Genomic DNA, 17943 nt, shown 5'->3' with positions numbered 1-17943 from the left:
GAGCCTCTCGGCCGCCCTCCAGCCCCCCTCCCGTGGGCCGGGCCGGGCCCCTCAGGCGCACGGCCGGGCACGCGGTTGCCACCGGGCGCCTCTCGGCGTTGCGGCCCCCCGACTCCGGCAAGAGTGCCCAGGACAGCCCCTGCTCAGCCCCGAGGGCTGGTTCCGGTGAGGGGAACCTCTCCAGAGCCTCTCCGGAGCCTCCCCGGGCCGTTGACACGGCACAGCTCAGTCCCGGCCCGCCCGGGGTCCCGCGGCCCCGCCCCGCGCTCCCGGCCCCTCCCGCCCGGCGCCTGCGCGGCGCGCGCGCCCCCGCCCGCCCCCGTCCCTTCCCCCCGACAGCGCCGTCACGTGAGCGGCCGGGCCCGGCGCGGGGGCGCGCACCGGCGGGCAGCGGGCACGCGGCCGCCTCGGGCCGGGCCGAGCTGGGCGCGACCACCTGGGCGGGGGCAGCCCGCGCGCGCCCCCGCGGAGCTGCGCGCGCCACCCTCCCTCCCTCCCTTTGGCGCGGCCGCCGCGTCCGTTCCCCCGCGGCCGCGGGGCAGCGCTGGGCGGCGGAGCGGGTGAGTTACTGCGGGCTGCGGCAGCGACCGGGGCGGGCGGGGAGGGCAGGAGCGGGGGTGGAGGGCCCTTCCGCGCTGCGCGGCCTCTCCCGGCCTCCCCCGGGCCGGGCCAGGCAGGGCAGGGCAGGGCCGGGCCGGGCCTGCGGAGGCAGAGCCGCGGCCTGTGGCGGCCAGGCCCGGCCGGTGGCGAGGGGCGGCCCGGCGGGACGCAGCCGCTTCCCCCGCGGGGCCGCGGCACGGGCTGTGCGCGGAGGCGGCGCCACCACCGCTCTTGTGCGCAGGCGACCCGCGGGCCCCGGGGGCGCTCCCCGCCCGCCCCGCTCTGCCCGGCCGCGGCCCCGCCGCCCGGCGCGGTTGTTGCGGAGGCTGCGGGCCCCGGGCCGGCCGGGCCCGAGCTCCTCGCCTGGACGCCTGACATGGCGCTCCGGCCCCGCTGCCTGCGGCGGCAGCTCCCGCCCCGTGTCCCTGCCGGACGCTGCCGCAGGCTTCTTGCCCGGAGTCGTGTCGCTGCTGAGAGCGCTCCCACACCGCCTTCCGTGCCCTGCAGTTGTTATGTTTTGATCCTTCTACGTTTGCCTTTTCTTACCCCTAGAGCCGCCGATGCCTTGTTTTCCCATACAAACCAGAGAAACAATTACCAGTGTAGACCCTGCTGTTCTTGCTCTTGGTCTGACCTGTTCCGGGCGCCTCCTCCCCGTCTCGTAAACTTAGCATCACCAACAATTTCTGTGTTCCACTCCTGTGTATAGTACCCACTGTAGGATGTGCAGGAGAAAATGTAGTCATCAGCAGTGATGTGGGGTTCAGTGGCCTGGTGGTATTTCCAGATCCTAATCTGGGATGAGGTGCTCTTTTCTGAGACTGCGTTATTGCTTGCTGCTGGTATGCAGATACGAACTCTCAGACTTGTTCTGTGTGATGTGCACAGGGGAGACCTGTCAGAGCCCTGTGGGGAGCGTTTGGATGAAGAGCACTCTGCGGCAGAGTTCAAGTTAGTAAAAATAGCCTATAGAGTGAAGCGTAAAAGCCAGGAAGGAAAGACAGGAATGGGGGGTGACAGGAGCTGTACTGTGCAAATTGTAGTTGTGGTATCTTTTACGTAGTTGTTAATTCATTATGTAATTGTTATACATTTGCTTTCATCAAAATGAATGCTAGCGTCACTAAATAGTGGAAATGTTTTAGGATTAAATGTAAGGATGGTAAACATATGACATCTCTTTAACACAACTAATTCATGGTTTGTTTTGCTTAATAAATTAATCTGTTATGGTTTGGGGCACAATGTAAGGGAGCCCTTGAAAATGTGGGTTTTATATTTCTTCGAATAATTCCACTGGTGTTTACACTTGGTGCGTGTCCTGCAATGAAACTCTTCTTTTTTTCTGTAACAAGTAGTTTCTGCTTTAAATTTCTATAGTTGGCCATAAAGATTATGCATATAAATATGGAGTTCTGAACACCTACTTTTTTTTTTCAGCTCTTGCTGCCTGTTACTCAGTCATTCAGTTTCTATGTGCACTTTGCATTTGCAAACTGAAAGGGCACCTAACTACAAACCATGTTGGCTAGATCTAAATCAACACAGCTGAGGCAATTCAACACAGTGGTAAGGTGTTTAAAGAAAACAGAAACACTAAAGATTCTTACCTACTGTATTTCTGCAACCTCTCTCAAAAAGAGGCTTACCTCTACCACTTGTGTTGTGCTAATGGATTTTTGAGCTGATCAGTTGAGCTGATGGGTTTTTTTAGGTTGTTTTTTTTCCCCCATTTTTCCTGGTCAACCTAAATATTGTTAAATCCAAGCTTTAAGGGGAGAGCCAAATTATATTAGAAGCTTTTTCTTTTAATGGTAAGGGCATATTTTTGAAAGGTAATACTATGAAGTAGCAATGATAAAGTTCAGTGAATTGGGATATGAGAATTCATTTTATAGAAGCAGAAAGTGAAAAATACAGTCAGCTTGTCACATCCTCCTGAGTGATGTCAATATAGCTACATGATGGATGTCATACTTGTATGAAAAACTTCACAAAGCTTAGCCATGAAGCTTTTAACTATTGCTAATAAAAATCCCAACAAACAAACCCTAATTCTAATAGGTGTTTCCAAGTGAATCATTATGAGAGAGACAGTGACCAATTCAAAAGGTATTACAAATGAAAATGTTCTCTTGGGTGACTGACAAATAATCAGTGTAACTTATTACACACTTTAACATTTTATACTATATTCCAGATGAAAATACTTGAAGGAAGTATTGAGAAACCTGAGGGTGGAAGAGTTCAAGAGAATAGCAGTAATGGTGGAATATAATCTCTCCTCATCTTTTTCTTTTCATTGAAATGTCTCTTGGTAGTGAGCTTACAAATTCCCAAGGTATATGCAGCAATGGAGAGATTAATAAAATTATGTATGATCTTTGATTATGCCCAATTTTTGTGGTATTCATGCGTGGGACAGTCCAGTAAATAAAACCAGAGTACTTAGTGTTTCACAATGTAAAAACTTTGCATTTCATATTTGCATACTCCACATTCCACACTGTGAGGATGTTTTTTGGCATGACACAAATTTTAGTGCAGCACTGTGTGCCTCTTTGAGCTATAAAGTGAGGGTGAGAGAGGTTTGTTTTGTTTTTGTTTGTTTTTTTTTTTTTTTTTTGAGGAGAGGTTATGCTGTTCAAAACATAATTGTTAAGACGATTGTCAATGATACAATTTGATATTGTATGATTAAGAAAAAGTTTCTCTATTCTTTCTGTATTTCTTTGTCTTCTAATTAAATAGTTTGTTTGAAATTTACTTTTCCTTTCTGTTCACTCAGGTACATACTGACGTAGTTATGACTGGTGAATGAGTTTTAAATAGGGAAGGTTTAATAAAGCAACTACCTTGAGCTGTCTGCTCTCTTAAATACCATGATAGTGAGTAGTAAGATATCTGCTCTCGTTGAAGGGAGCAGCACATAATTTTGGATTCTAGATAGATTTGGGACAGTGGTTATTATTTATTATGTCTGTTGAGATTTTAGTAGCAAGAGGTTTGTGTCAGTTCGTGTCTGAGGACTTCAGAGTGAGGTAAACAAAAAAGTAGTATAGAAGAGCTTCTTAACAATGAAATGCTCAGGTTTACATTTCGTGGGTTTTTTTCGTCTTCAGCAGGGCTTTGTTTTGATGCCACTAAAAGCTAGATATTAAATTTTAAATAAGGGATTAAATTAATAAATAATAAGTAGGGGATTTACATAAGAGAACAGGTGGTGTATGGCTACCTAATGGGTTGATGTTTCAGTGTATAAGTTTGTCAGTGAGTGTACCTGGCCCTCATTTACAGCAATATTGATGATTCAAATAAACCTATTTGAGTACAGTGTTCCTGTTAGGTAGGCTTTTGCCAGTGTCTTGGTTTTTGGGAGATAAGTGAACGAGGAAGGTCAAATTTGATGATGCTTAAAGACTAAAGCTCAATAAACCATATTCTGTATAAGTGTTGTGTCTCCCTTTTTTTGAGAAAGGGTGTTGACATCTTCTTTTAACAGTTCTAAACCTATTTTTGTGGCTAGATGGCCATTTGTATACTCATCAATCACATTGTTTGTTCTGTCAAAAATATTTTGTGAGTTAATTTAATTCTCGAAGACTGCCCCAGATGGTGGGATTTGAGCCATTATGAACCAGAGTAGAAACTGCATTGGTGTGAGAGTTGTAAACTCACCAAAAAGTTGTCAGGTTGATGTCTTCTTACTGACACTGCCTATGATGCACTGTCTGATATTGATTTTCTCTTTAATGCCATGATGTGTTTGGACTGTAAATGCTATTGGGTAAACTCTCTTGATGTGGATGATGTGAGTCTCTGTTCTGGCTTTGGATTCAGTAATATCCATGAACATAATGCATGCTGCTTCTAGTGCTTAAAGCATGGCAACATGGATACAGGGCAATTTAGCATTGTTTTTCAATTAGGTACTTGCAAGCTTAAACTTCGAAGTTTGTGTTGGGATGGCAGTAAAATTTATATCAGGGCTTTGAAGTAACATTGTTTGGTAGGTGGGTTTTGAGTGTCAAGGTGTCAGTGAGCCCATGGGGTGGTCTGACATCACAGCTCCTGTGGGCAAAGGTAGGCATTTCATACCTTGGGTGGCCCTTTTGGGTACAGTAGTTGCCACACAGCCTGAGCAAGGGATGTTTTGGTTTGCTTGGTTTTTTTAAGCTGTTTGTGTTATTAGCTAATTGCATGCCAATTAAAGTTCAGTTCCCCCCTTTTGATGAAAAGTTTTTGTCAGTTGTTACTTACTGATTCTTCTGTAACAGTGCCGAGTCAGCTTTTCCCATTTGTGTTGAGATCTAAGGTGATAGTCATCCAAATAACTTGTTCTTTTTGTTTACTCTTCTACCAGAGTTTACTACTTGAAGAAATGAATATAATATGGGTCTTTTTATTGGAGTTACAGTTGTTATGACTAGCACTTGCTGTTGGTCATTTGGTGTGCATAGGCACAAGGTCCAGAGACCAGGTCGTTTTTTGAACGTTGCAATGTCTCCCACATAGTCCAGTCAATAACCAGATTTACAAAAGCTTTTAAAAGCACTAGACAGATGCAGCGAGTTGGAAGCGACAGACACTATTCAGAAAGGTGCTTCAGTGAAATGGAAGGAATTGTAGCATTACTGTGCTATCTTCAGCAGTTTCAGACTCACTTATTCAGGCAGGTCAATAAAGTAGATAGGCTATTCAACATATAGGATTTTGAGTATCCTAAATAAACAGTGTGAGGTTGAGTTGGTTTTATTTCCTTTGTTATGTTCCCTCAGGTCTTTGCCTCTCCTTGTTCCCAATTCAGGCAATTCTTTTTTGGTAAGATTGCTCCGTAGAAATGTTTAATTTTTTTGAAGTCAAACCAATGAGGACTTTCATAAACTGGGTTTATTTTTAAATTGACAATTATTAAACATACAGAAGCTTCTATCTTTTATTACTAACTTTCAAATACAAGCTAAAATATGAAAGTCAAGTTTAAAAGGTAAACTGATACATCCCTCACTAGAGAGGGGGGGAGAGTAATTACAGTGAAACCTAACATTTGCTTAGTAAAATAAATGATATGGGAATACTATAAAAAATGAGCAAAATGAATGTAAAGGAAAAGAAAAAATAAAATATCAAGACAAATGTATCTAACATATATCTAAATGAAACACTTTCACATGCTGATGGTTAAGGGAGACAATTTAAAATGCAGTCAAGAGTATGCTTGGGCTGTCCATCAGCTAAAAAGCACACAGAATGCTTGGTGGTAAATAATAATTGTGATCACCCCTGCCTGGGGTGGATTTTACATAAGATGATAGTAACAGGTGTATGTAGATGGAGATCTCCACTAAATTATTTTTCTCTGTTGTAATTAAGGACATAATATAACAGGAACTGAAGTAATTCTTTGCCTCTTTCATAGACAAACTAAGCAATGAAAAAGTTTAAAGATGTGCAACATCTCTTGTCCAGTTTCTAGTCTTCTTTCCCTTCTGAGATTAGTTTGGAAGGATATGCTTATTTAAGATCTCAGTTTCTTTTCTTAGCTAGTGATCATTCTCACTATTTACCTTTTAATTATAGAAAATCATGTAGAATTGTTAAAGATGTAATGAAAATATGGTAAATGAGGAGAAGATAAAAATCTGCTGTGGCAGATCCCACAGCATGTTTATTTCCTACCAGATTCGTTGGGATTTGAGGCAATATTATGGCATACCTGGCTTAATAAACTAATTCAACAGTGGAAGTAATTTTTTTTTTTTTTTGACTGAAAGACTCAGACTAAAAGGAAACAATGCCTCAGAGCATGAAGAAATTTTATGGTAAACAGTGTGGGGGAAAATCTGGAAGTCATAATTGAATGTAGTGCTTTCTAACTGGGTTGTTTATAGTGTTGGATCAGTTAATGACAGATACTGATTGGTGAGTTATTTTGTAATTGTTGCAATGTTACTTCTGCAATTGTTGCTTCTGTTTTTGCTATGGAGAGGCTGATAAAAACAAATCACTTTCAAAAGTGTAAGAAGTATGTTTAGTGAACTGAGGAGAAAGCTCTCTATATTTCAAGCTTTTCTTGGTGGTGAGCTCTTCTTCTACCCACACTCCTCCTGTGTGTTGCTGCAACACCCTCAGTATGTGCCCTGATGCTCCAGGAGCCAAGGGGTGGGAGAAGTTTCACTGAGCCTGCCTGGGGCTTGCTCCTTTGCCTCATTTATGGGCACTCCTCACTGGTTCTGCCTGCATAATACTTTTCATATTCTGCTGCTTCTGATTAGCTCCCCAGTGGGAGAAAGCCCCTGTGAATTGCTGTGCGATGGGAGTACTCGGTGTGTGCGCATCTGCCGGGAGCCTTACCCGGCACTGGCCACTGGGGTTCAAGTGGAGGACACAGCTGTGTTCCACTGGAGTAATGCATTCTTCCTTTGAGGGGCTAGGATTATCCTGGGAAATAAGTGAGCATGAAAATCTTAACTGTGATTTTACCTGTACCTCTGGCTATTTTTCCTGACGTTCAGAGTGTTTCAAATGCAAAATGGACTATTCAAAATTCATACACTTAAGGCTTTGTACAGGGGAAGATTTTCTTTTTCTTGCAGCAACTGTTTCTAACAGCTTTCTAGCTAAAGAAGTTTGTCTTTCATCCTTAGTCGCACAGATTCTACACTTCTTATGATAGTTAAGCTAGTAATGTTAGAAATAATTTTAAAAATAGCTTGGCAGTATACAAATTATGAAAAGAATAGCAGAGTGGTTTTTTTTAACTAGGTAAAGCAAAATTTTGATTTGATAATGTTTTGGTGGTACAAATTTTCTATTTTAAAAATGGTAGAACAAATTCTTTAAGATTAGATTTTGTGGTAGTATTTTTATGCAAGCCCCCTGACTTTTTGATGCAAAATTTGGGTAGAACTTATACTCGATCACAGGACAATGCTCCAGAGAGAAAGCTTTCAGTAAAATTCCTCTTGAATTTTCTCTACTAGCTACTTAGGTTTCATTGAAGGTCTCTGTGGCCACTGCATGTATAGTTGCTTTGGCAGTTACTTCTCAGTGCTTTTAGTGTTCTGAATGGCTGCATGGTCGTCGTACAAAACTGTAGGTAATCTTTTTCTTTATCGTGTCACTGAAGACAAAGGTTAATTTCTGTCAGGAGGGATTTTTGTGGCAAGAGCTAATATTCTTCTCAAGCTTTCCTTCTTAACATTGCTTTTTATGAAGTGGTCATCACTGCTTTGGGAACAACAATATTTGAGCAATAAATATATAAATGTTCTCCTATCCAGAAAAAAAGCTTGGGGAAATGTTATTGCAAGTGTCTTCAAAGCCTCTGCCACTTTTTAATGTTGAATGCAAAAGGTTTCTTGCACTCTCACAATATTTAGTTGTTCTGTTGCAGTGTCATTGACACTGTAAATGTCAGAATTCACCATAATTTTATCCTGTGGCTGTTACTCTTATGCTAATGTAATGCTAATAAGAAAAAAAAGCCATTTGTCATTACAGGAAGGTGCTTTGAAGGGTACTGTATTGTGGCATTTGTATTTTCTTTCTTACTTGGAGCCACTGCATCTCTTGTAGTTTATCCTGTGTAGTATCAGATTGTTGTAACTACTTGATATAATAACAAAAGCAGATTATACAGTGGAGCATAGTACTACATTAGTTTGCTTCTTCATTTGTTGCCAGATTTGGAACTTCAGAAACAATGTTGGCTGCTACAGGTGCTGGTTGATGTATATGTAGATGCACTGTATTGCTTGATAAAAGCAGTGCATTTTTTTGGTGAGGAAGCTTTCAAATTATGACTTGCTGCTGAAGGCTGTTTATTACCTCTTTACTAAATGCATGTGATTTGGCCAAACTTTCCTTCTGGCTGACTGCTTGGTCAGCAGGACCTTGTGTATTAGACTGCTTTGTTGTGGTTAGTGTGTGGAAATTGGAAAGATACCATGCTCTGCAGAACCATAGTGCCATACCTGACCATTGCTTTCATCTGAGCTGCCCTATAGGAGAAGGAAAAAAAAAAGTGGCATGTTTGAAAATAAAAGCCCAACAAAACACCACAAAAAGAACCCCTAAGAAACTCCACTCTAAAAAAGTGAAACATGGTTCATGTTAAACCTGTAGTTTTTGTAGATTTGTAAAATAAAATAAATAGCATAAACAGAATTGAAATTGTAGCAGAGTCCTTACAAATATCTGGCTAGGATATTTCTAGTTGATTGCTAAAACAGAAATGTCCCATTAATGTGTCTAAGGAAGCATACTTAATATTCTATTAAGCATGAGTAAGTATTGGATTTATTTAGTGGCAGGTTGCTGAAATAGCCATCTAGAAAGTAATTCAAGCACTGCAAACTTCAATTCTCACTTGTCATTTTCCTTTAATTAGTGTGTTCATTCTAAAAAAGAAAAAAAAAGTCTCATGTGAGAGGAGGATGATGAAAGTGAAAGGAGCAGAAAAGTATTTGTGTTCTTTTGCTGTTTCCAAAAGCTTTAACAGCTTTATGTGCCAAAAACTGGCCTTTCAGACTATCCTGTATGCCAGATTAAACCAGGCAGTACTGCACTGCTCCATTTTCCTTACCTATCTGATCATATTCATTATAGTTATCTTTCTCCACTTTGAGTATACGCTAAAGCAAAATTTCCAAATAAGTGTTTTGCTGACTTTTTTCCATTTTGTTGTTTAGTTATACATATTCGTTAAGCCTCTACTTCAGTAGTTGCTCTTCTGTTGTATTGCAAAGAAGATGTAGAAAATAAAGAATTCCTTGTAAAATGCAGTTGCCATCTTTGTATACAATTCCTTAGGTAGATGTCTAAAAGTTCACCTAAACTTCTTCAAAATTGAAGTTTCAAAAGGCTTCTCCTTTCAGTGCCAGCTCAAAATTCTCATATACTTGATTGAGATCAGATTTTTGTATAAAATTTCTGTAATTTTATTGACCATATTGATCATGAAAAATAATAGCAGTATAACCTTGCTGTTTAAAAATACTAACTTACTATAAAGTACTTGGTAGTTGCTCTTTGAACAAAAATATAGTTCTTCTCAGTAGTACATATTAGTAGTATGACAGGCTCTGGAACCTTCTCAGCTCCATTGATGTTATTGGAAGCTGACCTCACATTTTCACGTTTATAAAGAAAAAAGAGTCATGCTCACAGTGCTGCTGTCTCCAGGTTCACTTGTTCTTGATATCCTCCTATGGTGTCCTACCCCCTCGGGTTGGTTAAAGTTTAAACAAATTTTAGAAAGGAGTTGTTTAGTTACTTTGGTTATACACACTCTGTAGAAGTGTCAGTACTCAGATGCTGATAGAGGAGATTAGCATGGAATTTCTTTTAAAAATAATCAGGGAATTGATTTTTAGTTATGCAGTGGGCGATACTAAGCCATAAGCAGTTTTTAGTTTATTTTTTATAATTCTGAAATACCTTAAGCATTCTTTATGAAACACAACAGCCAAAAATTTGCTGGTGTCTTAGGTGTTTTACAATTTGTAGCTTATTTTCTTATGGTATTTTTCTTGTCTTTCTATAGGGCTGAAAGACACACAGGAGTCTTCATGGATATAGTTGATACATTTAACCATTTAATTCCTACTGAACACTTAGATGATGCCCTATTTCTAGAATCCAACCTGGAGAATGAAGTCTGTGAGGATTTTAGTACAAGTCAAAATGTCTTAGAGGATTCGCTGAAGAACATGCTCAGCGATAAGGATCCTATGCTAGGATCTGCAAGTGCCCAGTTCTGTTTGCCTGTTTTGGATAGCAATGACCCCAATTTCCAGATGCCTTGTTCTACAGGTAAATCTTACAATTTTTTAAGATTACAGTTTAAAATATAGTTTCACCAACCCTTTTTCATAACGTAGAAATAATAAGTTGGGATTTCTGTCACCTTGCTTCCCTTTTTCAATGCACCTTATACATGCCTGGCATGTAAACTATGTGCAGGTCTTTTTACTTTGTAGTGTAACAGTAGAGGAAAGCTCTTTATGTGGATCAGAAATAGCCTAGGCTTTGTCTGTTAATTAGTCTTGATGAAAGTCAAGATTTGTTTAGTGGTAGGATTGTGCCTGATCACTGCAGTCACTGGTTGGCTTAAAAAAATACTGTATTTCTGGATTAGCAGTAGGAGCAGGAGAGTTGTACAAATTACTGCTCTAACCTCAGGGTTATTCTGTTAGTGCTAGGCCTTCTGATGCTGAGCTGTTTCTGGGTGTTTTGCTTTGATTGGCTTCAAGACCCTGGAATGATAATAAAATTCTTTTTTTACTGTTTAGAATGCCTGATTTGGAAACAACTCAGAACAAAGTTTTAAATAAAAATAATCTCAGAATTTACTGAGAAATTTTAGAAGGTTAAAAAAAAAAGAGATGATCCAATCCCTAAAATTATTAATATTTATGAAGAGTTGGAGTAATTACACTGAATTTGATGCAAGAGACAAAAGTATGTCTACTACTCTGTTTTTAGTAGTGTTCTGTATTTGACTGGAAGTTTAAAAAACATAATTTTTTAGCTTCATTACGGAGAAGTGGTGTAGATCAATACAGTTACATGATTATATCAATGTATAAATTTTTTTGAGTAAGTTTTATGAACTGTTTCTGAAAATCTTTATAACTTCCTTATATAATACATATTTTACTGTTACTAGCAGACTAAATTTTTACCTTCACTAAATTAGGTGGTATTACATCATAGAAGACTGGAAATTAAATGTTATATTGATTAAAGCAAGTGAGCTATCAAGCCAAAACAAGATATTTGGCATTTTTTTCCTACTTCAGAAGAACATTTTTGAGACCATCCTTAATGCTTTTGTTTACTCTTGCAATACTAAGTTACTTTGTCTGTAACCTGCCAAACAAAAGTCGTATCCCTCTTAATATGCGTAAGACCTTCTAATCTACCCAACTAAACCAAATTCCACCTCACTTGCAAATTCTTTTGTTATACTACATCCTGTGCATCCTTCAGTAAACCTGTACTGCATTTAATTTTTTTTAAATTAACTCATAGGGTACAGCTGGATATTTTGGAAGGTACAGAGAAGCTTTCAGGTGCTTCCTGGCATGTATGTCTCCTTAAAGTGATCAGTAGTGCAATAATTAATACTATTAATACTTAAATACTCGCAACTACTTTTAAGATCCTTAAAAATAAGTGAGCTAAGGCCTTTACATAGGGGCTACTATTTTAGGCTGTCAGAAGACTAGGGGATTCAAAGCTGATTTGATTTATGCTGAGTTTATGAATTTAATGTTTTGTTTTTAAATCTGAAAGCACCAATAGAGCCACATTTCAGTAAAGAAGTTAAAATGTGTAATTTGGAATTAATGTAGGTGTCTGAAAGAACATGAAATGTTCTTGTTGTTGCTTGTTCTTTATAGGTCTGGATAAGAACTGTCCTTATTCTGACATAGTAGGACTGCAGTATGTGCTTACAATGTTTAGTTAAGAATAATGAGTATCAGTTTGAAGTACAGTTTCTTTTCTGTGTCTTTTTTCCTTGAAAGTTCAAGTAGTTGTGATTTATTTGATTTGTCTGACACTGTTGGTGATCTGTCTAACACTGCTGATGTAACCTACTGGTAAGAATGTGGTTATTCAAGATGGTAGTCCCCTTCGTATGAATTAAGCCATGCAAAAGCTGTTTTTCCCAGTTTAGGTGGAAGCTCATCAGTACAACAACTACAATTTGTCTAAAAAATAGAAAAGCATAATTCTCCTGACAAAGCTTGCTTTAATATATTCTCTATTTTGCATAACCTGTGCCTAGACTATTAAACAGTTTAAGAAAAGGAGCAAAATGCTCATGGAAATTATTTCACAGGACCAGCAAAGGACAGATTTATCATATTTGATGCTTCTTGAATAGCTGGAATGTATTCTGTTTTGTAGAACTTTTAAAGTGGTGCAGATTTCATGCTTCATCTTATTTGATTGCTGTGAGCAAGCTGAGGAGATACAGGTAGTAATAGATAAACTGAGGACAGGTGTTGTAGCTAAAATGATAATCAGATCTTCTAGATAAAGTAGAGAAGCAGAAGGCATGGCTCACTAATACTTCTTTGAAAGCAGATTTGAGCTGAGTTCAGGAGTAGAAAACCGATGCACAAGCAAGATACCATCTTTATATGCCTTCAACCCAACCGTGTAAGTGTGAAATTTCTTATGTGAATGTGAGTATATGAGAAGGGTTTCGTTCAGGCCTACTTCTTACCCACCTGCCTGATTTCTCAAGACTGTGACATTTTCTCTGCTTTATTTCGGAGATCATGTATTTTTGTTTTCAGAACTCCCTTCTCTCTTGCTCTTAAGTTGGTTTTGAGAGTAAGTTTGTTTCCTGCTCTTTTTCTTACTCCTGCAGGCACATCAGCTTTTGTTGGGAGTTTTTTACTGGCCTGATCCAAAGTTGATACTCATCAACATGTTTTGCTGAGCCTTAGGGTTTATATTGTGTATCATTCATCAAGATATAAGCTTTTTGTTAATACTGAGCTCTTTTTATGGTGAGTTACCAGTTGCCTTACTGTATGTGATGGATACTTGTAGCAATTGATTGTATGTCCTTTAGACAATTCAAAAAACACACAGAGACATCTGTGCAAAAAACACAGATTCTGTAAGTTGAATTATAACTACATCTCTTGGGGAGAGTAGTAGCATAAAATCATAGACTGATGTGGTTTGCAAGGGACCTCTGAAGGTCATGTGGTCCCCTCTGCAGCAGACACGTTCAGCTAGATCAGGACGGGGCATCTGTCACCTCTCTGGGCAACCTGTTCCAGTGTTTCACCACCCTCATAATAGAAAAGTTCTTCCTTACATCCAATCTGAAGCTACTCTCTTATAGTTTAAAACTATTACCCTTGTCCTGTTGCTACAGCCCATATTAGAAAGTCTGTTCACATTTTTCTTATAAGTCTCTTTTCAATATTAAAAGGCTGCAATGAGGTGGCCACCTATTCTCCAGGCCAAACAACCCAAATTTTCCCAGCCATTTTTCAAAGGACAGATGCTCCAGCTCTCCAGTCATTTTTGTGGCCTCCTCTGGACTTGTTTCACCAGGTCCATGCCTTTCTTGTACTGAGCATCTCAGTTGGCAGTGCTGGTATATGACAAATAGAAGAACTATGGCGATGTTTGTTGCCTATCTATTGTTAGGCAGATCTATATCAGTACCAATAAGGCAGGCTCATATTTATCTCTTGGCCTGAATCCAGATTGTGCTGGATTTAGATAGTTTCTTTAGTTAGATGACACTGTTGGTCAGACAACGACCAGCAGAGACCAAAGACAGAACAGACCAAGCTTGCTGAGCTTGCTCTATAATTGCCACTGAGTAACAGAATGGGGTTATCTTTTTAGCTTTGGTTGAATAATTACATATTTAGAGAAGAGACCAAGATTCTTTGTGGGTGATCTGGTCATGGCTTTGAGCAGAAGTAGACATAACTCTTTATGACTCTCATAACTCTCACAAGCTGAATAGGATAGAGGTCAAATTATGCTGAAATCCTCTTAGAATGTGTTTGTGAAGGCTGACTGCTGAACTATAAAGATGTTAGGTTACTGGTTTGTGGAGCTAGACTGAGGAGAATGCTGGTCTTACAGCACAGTTAGGAAGTTCTGTTCCCTCTGTTAATCAAGGTCCAAACTATCCACATCTTATTCACTGCAGCTCATAGGAGCTTAGCAATTATGGAGGGCTCTTCCTGCCCTAAAGTAGATATGAGCAGAAAGACCTCACGTTGATTGTAGAAATTGATATACTTGTCCTCCTTGCCAGTTAAAGGACAGAATTTGACAAAATGAAAATTTTGAGAAGTAAATGAAATCCAAATTCTTGAAGCAATCAGAAGTGTCCCAAATTATGTTTTAGGTGCCTCTGCTTCTTTTTGTCAGTTTGATGAGGTGGCTGTTCTTAGAAGCTGTTCATGAACCAGTGTAGAAAATTATATTGTGTAGAACAGCTCTTGGCCATCTTAAATGTTTGAGTGGTGTGAGTGATTGAACAATTCATTGATGAGAAGTGGAAGCTCTGAAGTTTAGAATATGACACAACTCTTTTAAGTGCAACGTACTTACTTCAACTTTGAATGGTACCTGATAGGTTGTCTGTTTTGTTCTGTTCTTGCTTGAAGAAATGCTGGAACCTTATCCACCTGTGAGCATAGCAGGTGGTACTTGGTTGCATGCCAGTGAGCTAAATAACTTAGTTTTTGTATTAAATTAGTAATTCTTAGCTGTCACAAACTGTGTAGCTTTTCAGGATGTCATTTACTGGGGTAGTTTATTTGTTATACTTATAATGCAGGGAATGAAATTTTAATTGCATATCATTTGGAGACATTTCTAAATTTCACATTAAAATCAAGCTTTTAACTAATTTAGTTTATGGGTATGTTTATTGAATCAGGTACTTATCATAAATTATGAAGAAGACTGATGCTGTAAAAATGTACAAAATGTGTTAGGGACATGTTTTTAATTGTCCTTTTTTTCCTGTCCCTCAGTATTGCTGCTGGGAAAGTGTTTCTCTCAAGTGCCATCTGCTTTTTCTAGTTTTAGTCTGTGTTTTCATGAATATTGTTGGCAGCAGCATGGCCACTGCTAAAATCATGATCACCTACTGAATCTTTTAAGCCAAACCAATTTTCTGACTAGAAATACTCTTTTCTTTAGCTGCTGTGATCTCTGTCTGTGTTAGTCATTTCAGGCTCTTTTCACTAAAGTCAAATGTACATGTATTTTGCCTCCTACATTTAAAGTAATTTTCAACATAACTTCGAGATTCCAGAATTTGGTCTATAGTTGTTTCTCTGTTTTCTTACCTCTTTATGCCTTCCTTCTTCCAAGCTGTCCATATGAACAGCTACACAGTGGTTTATGACCAAGGTAGTAACTTTTCTGTATAAAATTTAAATTTACTGCATTGGTATTGAGAACCTGGAGAATATTTGTGTTGCGCCTTTTTCTGTTTGTAGGTGGCAAACTACCTGTATTTCTCAGCTTAGGTCCTTCTGAAGTATTTAATTATTTATGCCTTGGGATCAGTTTCATGGGTGGAGAGAAGTTGGATCTGTACTAAGATTTGCAAAGCAATTTAGATTAGCTGTCTGATTTGTAAAAACATGAAGACTCTCTTCTGAATAAAATTAATTAATTAATATTAAAATGCTTGGTTTGGTGTGGTGTTTTTACTTTGTCATTGAAATTTGTGTTTTCTGCTCCTTATTTCCGATATAATGGGCTTGTGTCACTGAAGAACCACAATTCAGTAGGCTTGTGATGTAGCTCTATCTTTTTAATAAAATGGGTATGCAGTCCTCTGTCAAGGTACATGCTGTATTAAGTTTATTAATCCTAGTTGATTTTCATGTCTTTATTCTAAAGACTGTAAAATTTTCTCTGTACAACACAGACTTTAATGGAGAATGGGAGCAAATGTTTAGTTAATATTTAATGTTACTTACTGTAACTCTTTTTTTGCACTGGGCAGTCAGCCCAAGGCACTTTCGGGCAAATTCTCAGTTCAGTGGGTTACAGGCAAACTTTTGTAAAACAGATAGAGCTTGATATTTCCTTTTGTAAGTTATGTCATCAGTCACATAATTTCTCTTGAAAATATATCTTGTTTTAACCAAAAGTATTTTTAATCTTGTTTCTTGAACATGTGCATCACAAATGTCAATAGGAAGAAAGTTTTTCATAGAAAGTATACCATCCTCATTTATGACCTTGAGACTTCATGACAAAATATCGCTCTCTATATGTTTTGTTGCTTCACTGGAATTTATTAGCTCTTCTGAAGGCTTACCTAGACAGGTTAGTTATTGCTTTAGACTGAACCTGTTCTTTTCATTGAAGCATAATATTAAATCTTTGTGTTGTTATTCCCATATAACATAGAAAATTTAAAATGTTCAAATGTTCAGATTATTTTCATATAATCTGTGGTGCTTATATGGAATCTGTTGTGAATTTGCACATTCCTGCTGTTAGTGTGATTCAGCTGGAATTTTATAGCAGTGCAAAGCAGGAACAACAGTGATGTTCTGTTTGGTGTGGTTACCTAAGCAAAAGGAATCCAGGGCTAACATCTACAGAAAAGAAATTTATTTCTGCACTCAATATTTACCTTGGTCAGTGTGTCAAAAAACTGAGTATTTCTGTCTTAGTTGTGGCTGAAAATAATCGAGGAAAGTCTTATGTTAATAAAAATAAAGATTTATACACATCATAGTTTTTGATGATGTATTTAGGAGTGTTTGCTCCTCCTTACTGCAACACTGCCTCTTTCGCCAGAAAGTAAGGCTTGTTTTCTTCAGTTTTACATTGCTAAAGAAATAAAAAATGGTTATGCTTTTGTTTTAGCATAGCAAAAACATTGCTTTAATTTTGCAAGTAGACTGTTTTTACTGTATGTTATTCTGTTATGGTATAACATATATAAAAGTGAGTCAGTAGTACAGCCCAGCAGTTTGGAAATTTAGATACAATGGAAAAACTCAAAATAGTAAGGTCAATGGTGCCTTTTCCAGTATAAATATGTTGAATGTGACTCTTACTTTTCTTATTTGCAATCTGTTCAGCTGGTGTACAACTCTTCCTATTCAGATACGTTTTTTCTTTATTTATTTATTTTTTTTAATTTTTTCTAATTTCTGTACTTACTGCTGAGATAATCTTTAGGTATTTGTTACTAAGATTATCTCTTTTTGTTCTTGCTGATTTTCCTTTTGTTGGTTTACCTTTCCTAGGGTTGTTTATTTACCTCCACTTCTCCTTTATAATTTACTTTTCTAGTCCTTGTGTATCTGTTGCTGTTTTCTGTCACTTCTTCTCTTCCCAGCAGGGTCTGTGTTGGAATGCTCCTCAGCAGGGGCCTCATGAGGCTGTAGGTGATATGTAGCTCAGCTGGTTTGAAATTAGCAAGATTCTGTGCTTCAATTTCTCTGTAAAATTAAAGCTACAGCACAGAGTCTTGTAAGTATGAAAATACTTTAATTCTAGTATTTCAAACTGTCTATCAATAGTGGACTGAATGTGTCTCTTTTGTTAATAATAAAGGAGGGTGTATAAATTCCTTAACTTGAGCAAGAACATTGTAAAGCCCAAGACTAATGTCAGCCCTTTAATATGCTCCAGAGTTGTTTCAGAAGCTGTCCTAGTAGGTTTTTATTTTTCATGTTGTCATCAATAGCTTAGTAGTTTAGTTCTACACAGAAGGAAGAGAAGTGAAAGGAGTCTCTTGTCACAGGCTGTTCCCAAAAGCCAGTTTTGTGTTTTGCAGGAGTACTATGAAAACACAAATACCAA

The 17943-nt window shown here is 38.9% G+C and overlaps 1 protein-coding gene across 4 annotated transcripts in view; it reads left to right on the top strand.

Annotated features, from left to right (window-relative positions):
• Nucleotides 1–368: 368 nt before the first annotated feature.
• The window catches only part of PHF3 (PHD finger protein 3), a 50056-nt gene continuing 32481 nt past the window's right edge, over nucleotides 369–17943 (top strand). Inside the window, exons 1-2 of one of the 4 annotated variants that reach the window (XM_083857505.1) lie at nucleotides 369–560; nucleotides 10148–10416. In XM_083857505.1, the coding sequence (XP_083713631.1) occupies nucleotides 10173–10416 (244 nt within the window). In that variant the 5' untranslated portion in view covers nucleotides 369–560; nucleotides 10148–10172. Of the gene's footprint in view, nucleotides 561–1532; nucleotides 1552–10147; nucleotides 10417–12699; nucleotides 12775–17943 lie in introns of those variants that run through there. The other 3 variants (XM_083857503.1, XM_083857504.1, XM_083857502.1) reach the window with 3 other exon arrangements.

The sequence above is a fragment of the Zosterops lateralis genome, assembly GCF_965231275.1.
Source record: "Zosterops lateralis genome assembly, chromosome: 3".
NCBI classification, from domain to species: Eukaryota; Metazoa; Chordata; class Aves; order Passeriformes; family Zosteropidae; genus Zosterops; species Zosterops lateralis.
This window is presented reverse-complemented; position numbering and strand designations above follow the sequence as displayed.